The sequence below is a fragment of the Barbus barbus genome (assembly GCF_936440315.1).
Source record: "Barbus barbus genome assembly, chromosome: 9".
Lineage (NCBI taxonomy): Eukaryota > Metazoa > Chordata > Actinopteri > Cypriniformes > Cyprinidae > Barbus > Barbus barbus.
The window spans coordinates 9,346,363-9,359,106 of NC_136737.1; the positions used below are offsets into that span (position 1 = coordinate 9,346,363).

The 12,744-nt window shown below is 37.4% G+C and overlaps 2 protein-coding genes across 2 annotated transcripts in view; one reads left to right on the plus strand and one right to left on the minus strand.

The window, feature by feature from the left end:
* LOC306875095 (uncharacterized protein) overlaps positions 1-12,744 on the plus strand; it is a 40,231-nt gene that overhangs the window by 7,610 nt on the left and 19,877 nt on the right. The window lies entirely within an intron of this gene.
* LOC306875085 (CD48 antigen-like) lies at positions 1,973-3,714 on the minus strand. Its single transcript, XM_079425485.1, has 4 exons — positions 3,538-3,714; positions 2,900-3,217; positions 2,514-2,798; positions 1,973-2,437 (listed from the first exon to the last, which is right to left on the minus strand). Exons 1-4 carry the CDS (start codon positions 3,584-3,586, stop codon positions 2,268-2,270), a joined length of 822 nt encoding a protein of 273 aa, XP_079281611.1. The 5' UTR covers positions 3,587-3,714; the 3' UTR covers positions 1,973-2,267.

Genomic DNA, 12,744 nt, shown 5'->3' on the forward strand with positions numbered 1-12,744 from the left:
TTTCAAAAGGATTAAAAGTTTTTCAGTATCAATATCTATTTTTTTATAATTTATATATGACTAATTCAACACAAATTTGCATTTGTTTGAAAAACTGAAGAGCTCTCTTTATCTGTTACAGAATCTAAACAGCACACTCCAGATCAGGGTCATTACACAAGTAATGAAGCACTGAAGTGGGGTTTTGGAATCTTGGTGCTGGTGGTTGTTGTTTTAATAGTAGTTTTGATTTACTGTTGTCGCAAGAAATCTAAACCTGGACAGCAAAATAGTAAGTGTTACCTACAGCTTGTATAAGAACTTTAGATATCTGAGTGTGAATGCATTTCAGCATTTACATTAGATTTATATCTGTTTGCATCCAACAGCAAATGGAATTGTCTAACCAAGGGGTCCAATACAGATCAGCTTTTTTGTGCACGGCTCTCTGTGACTGATTAGACTGGTGTTAGTAGAATGTGTGTGTGTGACAACCTAAATGAACAGTTCTGCTTCCAAAAAAAAAAATGGGTATAGAAATTATATTTTGTTAATATTTTGATCAAATCACTAAAACTAACTACAGCGAGGAATGATAATACTGAAGCTTGACTTAAACACAGCTAATTAAAAAGTTTTATTGTTAATTAGCCAAATGGAGACTGAATACTGACGTCACATGATGACTGTTGTGTTGATTGTCCCTTATTTTGCAACAAGTTTCTGTGATTTCCAACTTTGTTTTTGTGTAGATTTTAAATCAGATTATTTCTATTTTCTTACAGATGTCCATGCAAATCAAGGGAATGAAACAGGCATTCCTTTGCGTGAATACGAGGATAAACATTAACTGTGCTTACAATCAATCCCATGTGCGCTGCTGAGCTGTGTAATTGAGTTGAATTTGGTATAAAAGAAGAAAAAAAACGGTTTCATTTAGTTTGCAGCTGATGGAACAGTTTGCATTGCACAATGATTAATGTATGTTAAATATGAGTTTTAAACATTTGGTCCAGTGTAATGTGATTTGCTACACTCTTTGTAATATATGATATTGTTACTCTCTGTAAAATATGATTTTTTTAAACACTTTTGCAGAAAATCCATTTTATTTGTATTCTTTAATTATTGTCTTTTTCATACATTGTTTTGGCATGTTGTACTGTATTAGGCTATCTGTTTTTATTATTGGTGTATTTCTTGATTTAGACTGGAAGTCTGTTAAATTTGTATTTTGGTTGTTTTTATTTAGTGAAATGAACATGAATTTGATAATATCCATAAGGCATGATTGTAAATTTTAAATGTTGGCTGCATTCAGAGCTACTGTAACTGTGGTCTTTTCACACTTAATGTAATGTCTGATAGAAAAAGTGGCTGATCTTGTCCTCTCATCATTACCTTTGTACGGTATCCTGTAATGGCCAAAAATAAGTGGCATTTCCAAATGTGAAATTATAACATGCATGTTATAAGTGAAATTCACCGTGGCCTGAAAGCAAGTCATATTGCATATCTTTATATTTGTTGCTGTAGAGGTGATCCGATTGTTTAAAAGTTTGTTTGGAGCATTCACATTAATACCAAAATAACGTGAACCACTCTTAGACCCCTTAAAAAAAAAAAAAAAAAAACTATGCTTGAAAACACTGAAATAAACTAATGCAATTTAATATAATTTTAATGTGTGCCCTCTAGTGGACTAATGTTGACTAAGGGTAGGATTCTTTGTTCCGTTAGGAAACTGTAATAATTGTTTCAGGCAGTCTATTTAAATATGCTTGCATGTAATAAAATGCACAACAAAATTGACTTTTGGAATTTTGTATTTTTGTGGTACATCTTTTTTTTCAACAGAATATGATCAAGTCATTTTCAAGAAATTTTAAGGAATATCATCCATTTGTGAAGTTACTATGTCTAATGTGAACATTAACTTGTAGACATATGGAGAAAGATGATGTTTGTGATGCTGAAAATTTCATTTGTTTAATTGGCTTATTATTAGGAGTGGCTAATAACATACTTTGCCTATTTTTCCTAACTGCAACCTAAATGCAGACCTATCGTTCTTATAACTCAGTCTTATGTTGGCAACAAAAAAGTATAGAAATTAGAGCATTGACAGGACTTAGACTGCAATATTTCATGTTCTTAGCTTTATGGACATCAAATTTGCATCATGCTTCATTATCATTAGGAATACAGATGAAGAATTCTGTCATAACACAATTTAATCTAAACATAAACATACTCAGAAGAGTAAACAAAAAGGCAGTTTAACATTTTTAATATCTGACTGATCGTTGTCTTAAGTTGATGTCTGTTCTCTTCTCTCCTGTTCTGGATTTGATGTCATAAACCAGAATAACAATGGCAGCCACAGCAGCCACGCCCATCAGAGCAGTGACGACCAATCGGGTCACAGCTTCAGCAGTGCCACAATTGTGGACAGACTCTGAGGAAAGAAAAGAAATCCAGATCAGATCAGGTCAGTAGCTATAGGCTACTGAAAAAACTCTAAAATCACATACCTGAATTTAACCAGTAGAGTTCAGTGTTGGTGTGATGTGTGGTCTGGTTGCTGATGGGATTTTTGATCACACAGCTGTAGGTGTTTTTATCCTGATATTGCACCTCCAGAGGTAGAGATAGACTGATGCTGAAATCAGACTCACTGATGTTGGACAATAAACTGTTTCCTTTGTACCAGGAGAGAGTCACATGACTCACATTCACCACTGAACACAGGACGATCCTCAATGATCTTTCAGAAGATTGTAAAGTGTCAATGAAGATTACTGGAATGGGTAGAGGAGCTGGAAAACACAACATGCTTTATAAAGGTGCATCCTGAGACATAATTTGACAATGATGTAGCCTATTCTCCATGTAATATGTAACACAATAATCTACTCACCATACACAGTAACTCTGTAACTCTTGGGTATCTCTGCATTTCCAATCTTCATACTTAGATGATAAACTCCAGTGTGTTCAGTTGTGGTGTTTCTAATGGTGAGAGAGCCGGTGTGGTCCAGCTGCAGTCGGCCTCTGAATCTCCAAACCTCATCATAATATGTACCATTCACTCCCTTGATTCTGGCGATTCGCTCCTCTCCAAACCTCCACTCTATCTTGTCATATCCCTGTTTATCAACATCGGTCTTTAAAGTGACAGAATCTCCCTCCATCACTGATACTGACTTCACTACATTTGTCTCCACAACAAACACACCTGGAGAACATGTTTAAATAATGTTGTAACACTTCTCAGTAACGTTCAGTTTGTTCAGGTATCATGAGCTAACAATGAACAACAATATAGGCTACCGCATATAGATAGACTAGGCTGCTTTAGGTTAATATGAATGAATATAGGCTAGTTAGCTAAATTGTGTTTTTTTCCTATTAACGCTCATTTTTACAACTATTTTAGTTTATGATAACTAATGCAGTATTGAACATTACTGAAGCGTTAGCAATATTGTAAATAATTTGACTTAATCGTTACCTACGCTTTAATTTCAGTGACGTCATAAACAAAACTAAACTTACCAACCAGATGAGAAAAACACAAACAGAACAAAATAATCGCGAAGGTCATTTTTTAGCCGTTTGAGAAAAATCGCTTATTCTGCATCTGTTTTCGACAAGAATGTATCATTAATTCTGTTTCACTATCGCAAAATCAGTAAATACAGCCCTCCAGACAGCGCGCCTCCGTGAACGTGCGCGCGATTTTATACGAGAACGCGCTTAGTTTAACTACAGCTCAGCCGGTTTCGCACTGTAGCAGTTTCACATCCTAGTTAATGCTATTTTTTATTATTAATATTGTACTAAATCATTCTGTGTCTCTCAATATATTGTCTTTACTTAAAAGTCTAACTTCTTTACACTTTTTTAGACTACTATTTTAGACTACTATTTATCTTGTTGCCTTAAGACAATATTTTTTTCCCCCTTGTACTTTTAGTGGTGCTGTGTTATTGTTTCTGTCCAGAATGTTGCAGCAGTTTTTTTGTTTCGATCTATTTTCAATCATTGTTTCAAAGGAAAAATGGCTTTGCCCATTTACCCGTCAATAAACCGCACTCATGCAATAGTTAACACTGTTAGCAGCTAGAAACATTTGTCCACCCAACAGAAACCACATTCATCTGGGTCATTCTGCCATTAAACTGGCCTGAAGTTAACTCAGACTGCAGAAGGTTTCATTTAGACTCAGAAACGGAGCTGCTAGAGTCTCAAAAGCAGAGTGGAAACAACAAGATGCTTTTTGCAAGAGATTTTGTGTGTGTGTTTGTTTACTGTATTTATTTCACATTAAAGCAATTTTAAGGGAAGTCAATTATGTTAGCAGGAAACTTTCCCTCCATACTAAATCTACAAGCTCAGACATTCAGAAAAAGTTCACATAGGCTATTTTTTTGTGGTATGGTCTTTTTCGGTTCTTTGATTTGCTTCTCAGTTTTCACTTTTTTACTTAGAATTCCTATCATCTAGATAAATCATTAAGATAAAGGTACACTCATCAAATGATATCTGTTTTTCTGATCTAATTTCAATGTCTGCAGACTGTCTTGGTTCTTGTGGTTTATATTCTGTATCTTCTGTTCACTGTGGTTATAGGCCCAAAGGAACAAGCAGCATTAACAAATCTCTCCTTCATTTATAAACCTCACGAAAGAAGTTGGATGGAAAACACTGGAGAACTGAGTTTACCCGTTTATATATTTATTTTGTGTTTCTGGGTTTGTGTTGTTATTTCACTTCTCATTTCATACCGACTGAACTTTTTTTTGTTGAGTTCCAGTACACCACATCCTGTAGACAGTATCAGCAAATTGACCCTTAATGTTCTGCACTCATGTAAATGTGTATTCAGAGAGATTTTAGTGTTAAGAGTGTGCATTAATTCCCTGTTAGTAGCCTATTTTAAACACTTTGGAGTGACATTCTACAATAAAACTTGTGATTTTTATTTATTTTGGTGACTCACTGATGTTGATATCAACAGGCTTGTCCAAATACCCCCACACACTTGCAGTCCTTACACTTGACAACTTGTCTACTTACATGACGTATTTCCTGTTTTTAGTCCAAGTAGGTGTGAGGACCACAAGTGTGTGTAGAACTTTCCATTACCTGATGGGACACTCTTACAATGTTGTAAAAATGCAAGTGTTTACAGAGCTTTATTTTGATTTTCAATACTTTGCATTTTAAAATAAACTTCTAAATGTCTGTTCAGTATAAATGACACAATTTAATAATTGTAGTGCTTCTAATTAAGTACTAAAAAGCAGTTACAAATGTTGTACAAAATAAACATACCAAAAAAAGTGCAACACCATGTTTTTCTACCAAATTATAAGTAATACATTATTAATAATAATATTTAATGTACACTGCAAAGGTTTCTACAACCTCTGGTGAGATCTTCTAAAAAAGTCTCAATTTATTTCCATAACATGATGCATGATGGGATACGCCTAGGCTAGCCTTGAATACCACTCCAGAGAGGCTTGTGGATTCAGTGTGCGTTAAGGGCACTGCGCTCTGCGATTTTTAAGACCTGGGACAGTCTTATGACTTACTTTCTGTTGTGTGCACATGCTCTCAAGTGGCCAAGATGGCAAGTGTGGGTATGTTGTCATGTTCAAAATCTGCAGTAGCCTAGGCCTACTACCATAGACAGTAACTGAGAGCTAATGAGGGCGTATGAGAAATGGCAATATTAGAGCAAACATGTTACATAATTTAACCACTAGATGGCGGCACTTGATTATATTTTGTGCTGTGTTTCAGTCATCTCGTCCATGGCTGTTGGCTTGAGATGGGAGAATACGACATTTGAGGAAAGTGACTGATGCTCAGTGGGTTTTGGGGGGCATTAGGGGAATCTTTATCGGAGTGTCTATTTACACTAAGAGCAAATAGCCCGCCTTGTTGGCAGAAGCTATTTACACTAACTCCGCCCACCAAAGTCAACATTATAAATGACCCGGGTTCGAATCCGCATTTTGGCGAACATTTTTTTCTCCCTTTTCAAATTTCAAATCATGTCAGAAAAGCATTTATTTTCAACAAAATACAATAATATCCTAATTGACTTTTGAAATTAATTGTGTTGTATTTTTGTTGTAAGGTGAATCCAGTAATATCACTTCTAAATATTATCCATTAAAAAAGTTACTGTGATGTTGCTCCATTTGTACTACAAACAAGATTATTTTAACTACTTATCTAAAGTACATACCCAATCCCTAAAACTAAACCCTGTAAATCTTGACCTAATAAACCAGCAGTGGCCTCATGGCCCACATCTCTAGGACGTTTTATTATGAAACAATCAACAATCTGGCATCTCAATAAGTATTAAATCACCTTTATTTCTCAATGTGATGTCTGATAAACAATGATGATGTAATGCATAAAACAATATTGCAGACACACACACACACACTGTGAATGGATTGGGAGACAAACTTATGAACACATGGATAAAGGATGTAGTTCATGATGCTGAATGTTTCATTTGTTTAATTGCTGATTTCCTGCTTCACCTACATTTCCTAACTGCAACCAAATGCAGGCCTGTCTTTATATCCTTTTAACTCCATTCTATTCTGCCAACAACGTAAATTAGTGTAAACAGGAAGTAGACTGCAATATTTAATGTTCTTAGCTTTATGGACATCAAATTTTGCATCATTGTCATAAGGAATACAGCAGAAGAATTCTGTCACGACACAATTTAATTTTAATATCTGACTGATAGTTGTCTTAAGTTGATGTCTGTTCTCTTCTCTCTTGTTCTGGATTTGATGTCATAAACTGGAACAAAAATGGCAGCCACAGCAGCCACGCCCATCAGAGCAGTGACGACCAATCGGGCCACAGCTGTAGGTGTTTTTATCCTGATATTGCATCTCAGGTAGAGAGTGACTGATGCTGAGATCAGACACACTGATGCTGGACAATAAACAAAGTTTCCTTTGTACCAGGAGAGAGTCACATGACTCACATGACTCACATTCACCACTGAACACAGGAAGATCCTCAAAGATCTCTCAGATGATGAAGAAGATTGTAAAGTGTCAATAAAGATTACTGGAATGGGTAGAGGAGCTGGAAAACACAACATGCTTTATAAAGGTGTATCCTGAAACATAATTTTGACAATGATGTAGCCTATTCTCCATGTAATATGTAACACAATAATCTACTCACCATACACAGTAACTCTGTAACTCTTGGGTATCTCTGCATTTCCAACCTTCATACTTGAATGAATGAATGAATGACACACTTATATAGCGCTTTATTGTACACCCAAAGCGCTTTACAATCATGAGGGGGTCTCTTCTCAACCACCAGTGTGCAGCATTCACTTGGATGATGCTACGGCAGCAACAGGACCACGGCGCCAGTGCGCTCACCACACACCAGCTACAGGTGCAGAGGAGAGAGAGTCATAGGGTCAATCAAGGGGATGAGGATTATTAGGAGGTCATGATCGACAAGGGCCAGTGGTGGCAATTTGGCCAGGTCACCGGGGTTACACCTCTACTCTTTACAATGAGTATCTTGGGATTTTTAATGACCACAGAGAGTCAGGATCACAGTTTAATATCTCATCAGAAAGACAGTGCTTTTTGACAGTATGGTGTCCCCGTCACAAACTGGGGCATTAGGACCCAGATAGACCACAGGGTGAGCACCCCCTGCTGGCCTCACTAACACCTCTTCCAACAGCAACCTAGTTTTCTCAGGAGGTCTCCCATCCAGGTACTGACCAGGATCAACCCTGCTTAGCTTCAGTGGGTAACCGGGGCTGCAGGGTGATAAGGCTGTGATACTTAGATGATAAACTCCAGTGTGTTCAGTTGTGGTGTTTCTAATGGTGAGAGAGCCGGTGTGGTCCAGCTGCAGTCGGCGTCTGAATCTCCAAACCTCATCATAATATGTACCATTCACTCCCTTGATTCTGGCGATTCGCTCCTCTCCAAACCTCCACTCTATCTTGTCATATCCCTGTTTAAAGGTCTTTAAAGTGACAGAATCTCCCTCCATCACTGATACTGACTTCAGTACACTTGTCTCCGCAACAAACACACCTGGAGAACATGTAAAAAAAACATGTTGTAACACTTCACAATAACGTTCAGTTTGTTGCCGTGTCATAAATAACAAAACATCTAGGTTAATATTAGGCTAATAAATGCAATAGTTCATTGTTATATCGTGTTTTTTTCATATAAATGCTAATTTATACAACTTTTTACGTTCATGATACCTACTGCAGTAACCTTATTGTAGCGTTAGAAATATTATAAATAGTTTGACTTAATTGTTATTACGCTTTGATTTCAGTGACATTATTAAAATAGCCTAGGCTACTTACCAAACAGATGAGAAAAACACAAACAAAATTAACGTGTGGGTCATTTTCTTTATCCATTTGAGATAAATTGCTTAGTCTGCATCCGTTTTCGACAGGAATGTATAATTAATACAATCTGTAAATAAGGTTTAGAGTTAAACACATAAGACCTCCTAGACAGCAACATAGTGTTGGCCCAGATCCCGCCCACATCTGGCCCGTGTGAAATCCATGAGGGCCATATGTAGGCCGGATCTGGGCCGACACTGCTTGCTGTCTGGGCTCCAGACTGCACACTTCCGTCAACGTGCATGCGATTGTGTCTGAGAACAAGCTTAGTTTAACAACATCTCAGCTGGTTTCGTACTGTAGTTCAGTTTCACATCCTGGTTAATGCTATTTCTTATAATAATATTGTGCTAAATCATTCTGTATCTCTCAGTGTCTTTACCTAACGGTCTTACTTTTTTAGGCTTAATTTTTGTGGTACTGTGTTAGGCTATTGTTTCTAGGGGGCTGTTTCATAAAAGAAGTTTAGTCAGGTTTATTTCAGTTAGTCAGATTTTTTTGTCAGTTGATTTGTTTCCAAATAAGTCAGACTAACTGAAATAAGCCTGGCTTATTTGGTAAACTTCTTTTATGAAAACAGGCCCCAGAATGTTGCAGCAGTTGTTTGTTTCAATCCATTTTCAGTCATTGTCTTAAAGGAAAATAATGCCTTTGCTCATTAGTAAACACATTGTTAGCAGCAAGTTTGTCCACCCAGTAACCATTCATTTGGGTCATTCTGCCACTAAACTGGCCTGAATTAAACTTAGACCACAGAAGTTTTCACTTTGACTCAGAAACGGAGCTGCTAGAGACTCAAAGACATATAGTGGAAACAAGATGTTTCTTGTATGAGATTTTTTGTGTGTGTGTGTGTGTGTGTTTGTTTAGTGTCTTTTATTTCACATTAAACCAGTTTTGAGGAGAATTCATCATGTTAGCAGGAAAGAAGCCTTTCTTCCATGCTAAACCTACAAGCTCGGACATTTAGAAAAACTTAACAGGCTCTTTATTTAATTTATTTATTTTTTTGTGTGTGTATGGTAGGGCTTTTTCGGTTCTTCATTTTGTTTCTCATTTCTCACTTTTTTACTTAGAAATCCAATGATCTGAGTAAATCATTAAGATAAGGGTAGCCATTGAATCATATATCTGTTTTCTGATCTAACTCCAATGTCTGCAGATTGTCTTGGTTCTTGTGGTTTATCTTCTGTATTTTATGTTCACTGTGGTTATAGGCCTTAGGGAACAACATTAGCAGCATTAACAAAACCTTTCCTTCATTTCCAAACTTCACAAAAGAAGCTGAATGGAGAACACTGAAGAACTGACTTGACCACATGCATTAATTCTTTGTTTCTCGGTTTGTATTGTTTTTTTTTTTCACTTCTCATATCATACTGACTGCACTTTATGTTTTTTGTTGAGTTCCAGTACACCACATCCTGTAGAGAGTATCAGCAAATTAACCCTTAATATTCTGCACACATATAAATGTGTATTCAGAGAGATAATTTAGTATTCAGACTGTATATTCATTCCCTGTAAGTAGTCTACTTAATTGTAATATTTTGGCATGCCATTCTACAATAAAACTTGTGATTTGTATGTATGTATTTATTTTTTATTTTTTTTGGTTACTCACTGATGTTGACATCAACAGGCTTGTACAAATACCCACACACACTTGCGGCCCTTGCACTTGACCTCTTGTCTAACTTACATGACGTATTTAGTATGCATTAAGGGCACTGCACTCTGGCATTTTTAAGACCTGGGACAGTCTTGCACACTTATTTCCTGTTGCATGCACATGCTCTCAAGTGGCCAAGACCGCAAGTGTGGGTGTGTTGTCATGGTTCAAAATCTGCAGTAGGCCTATATTACCATAGACAGTAACTGAGAGCTAATGATGGCAAATGAGAAATGGTAATATTCGAGCAAACATGTTACATCCTTTAACCACTAGATGGCGGCTCTTGACTGTTTTGTGCTGTGTTTCAGTCATCTTCTCCATGGATAAAGTGACCTATGTTTAGTGGTTTTGTGGGACATTAGGGGGATTTTTATTGCCTATAGTGAACTTAACCCTTACAAAGATTAACCATGGTTTTATTTTATTGGCATATTGATTACCATTTGTTTAACCAGAGACTTAATACAAATACCATGGTTAAACAATGGTTAGTGCAGCAGAACCATGAGTAACCAAGTTTTTTTTTTTTTTTTGTATTTGTAGTAAAATGCTCTGGTTATTTACATAACCTCGGTTCCCTGGAATACAGGAACGAGCACTGCATCAAGGGACACTTATGGGGAAACTCCTGTTTACTCTGAATACTGAAGCCTGATTTGTTCACGTTCATATAACTACAAAAAACAAATCGCAGTTCAACCCACCAAAAGGGGTGGAGCCAACAGCTATATAAGTAGGGTGTGAACGCCATTTCGTCAGAATATTTAGACTGATAACGACAGTTATCGATTCGTACACAATGCTCATTACCCATATCTCAGGGAACTGAGGTTACTTTAGTAACTGGAGCATTCTCTCCCGTTGTGTCAAGGGATGCTCCTAAGGAATGCATCCAGTAGCGCAGCGCTATAAGCAAGTGCAGAATAGTCTCGCGTAGCCAGACCTTCAGACTGACGGCAGAAGGTCTGGGAACCTTCACTGTTTTGAATGGCCAAGGCCCGCCCAACAGGCCAATTTCAACCAACCAATTGCCACAATGTCGCAAACCAATTGCCACAATGTCACCAACCAATTGCCACAATGTCGCCAACCAATTGCCACAATGTCACCAACCAATTGCCACAATGTCACCAACCAATTGCCACAATGTCGCCAACCAATTGCCACAATGTCACCAACCAATTGCCACAATGTCACCACAATAACAAATCGGTGTGTAAAACTCTTGGACGTATTTTAAAGATTCTGTGCCGCAAACTTCCAATATTTTACATACTTTTGAAAATCCATTTTAGTTGATCCTGATAAGCACTCATCATCACAGTTGTAAACACAACAGCTTTGTTCTTCCATGAGGGGGTTTGGCATCACGGCATCTTTGTTTCCAGGCGGAATGTTAAAGAATGCACACACACATCTCCCGGAAATCCTGTATAATTTAACCAATTCGATGACGACTTCGAAACTCCTGAAGTGTTTCCAGCTGAGGGTGCTGTATGCATTAAACGTTCAGCCAGCAGTCCGTGGGCGTAATGTCTGAGGCTGAGACTAAGTGCAGAATGAAACCGCTCTGCCAGCCCTGCCCCAGAGCGCCCTTAATGAGGGCTCCTACAAGCATGAGCTAATTATGAGACCCAAGCTACCAGGCTTAGGTCCATATCAGAACCTTCTGCACTTACTGTGAGGATTAGGTAAATTAATCAGACAAAATCCATGCCTTGAGGGCAGGGACATCCAAGTTATAAAATATGGTGAATGTGGATGGTGACAACCAGCCGGCAACTGCACATGAGGAAGCCACTTCCTCTGGTGGAGTGAGCCCTCACTCCTATAGGACACTGTAAACCCACAGAGGCATGAGCCAGGGCAATAGCATCCACTATCCAGCGAGATATCAAATTTTTTACATAGTGATTTTACATATAGTAGAATTTATCAGACATTTATTAACAGCTTATATACAGTGCCCTCCAAAAGTATTGGAACAGTAAAGACAAAATTGCTCTGTTAGCTGTGGCGTCAAGACATTTACAAATATGATTAAAAGATGAATATGAGACAAAACTACAGAATGTCACGTTTTATTATTGAGTGATTCAACACATAGATGTTTTACCAGCTAAGAAATTCAGCACTTTTAGAGTTTCATCCCTCTATCTGATGTGAGCATAAGTATTGGAACAGTTGCCTCACAGGTCTTTCTAAGTGATCAGCTGTGTGATCAGTGATCAAAATTGCTTTTCTACTTGAAAGACCTAAAAGCCAAGTTTATTAAAAGCCTATCTTGCCAACAGTGAACTATACCCTTATAAGAGCAAGATGTTTACTCAAAAGAACACACATTCATTCTGGTCAATCAATTGACCTGAAACAAACTCATATGTACAGCACAGGTTTCACTTTGACTCAGAAATGACTTTATTTCACTGTAAAGCTGTTTTCAGGGTAAGTCATGCTGTGAGATTCATGTTACACAGTAAATTTTGAAGTGTTAAAATAACTCTTTAAGAGTTCACTTTAAAACTGGACCTGAGTGTATTTGGTCCCACTCAGAATTGGTGATAAAATGACTCTCATCATAGTGTTCATGCACAAAAATGCATCACATCTGCATAAATTGGCAATAGGG

Excerpts from the sequence above, each read along its gene's own strand:
- LOC306875085 (XM_079425485.1), bottom strand. The coding sequence starts at position 3,586 with ATGACCTTCGCGATTATTTTGTTCTGTTTGTGTTTTTCTCATCTGGTT. Across the intron at positions 3,218-3,537 it reads GTGTTTTTCTCATCTGGTTG|GTGTGTTTGTTGTGGAGACA; the intron begins GTAAGTTTAGTT and ends CATGTTCTCCAG. Across the intron at positions 2,438-2,513 it reads ACTCTACTGGTTAAATTCAG|AGTCTGTCCACAATTGTGGC; the intron begins GTATGTGATTTT and ends TTCTTTCCTCAG.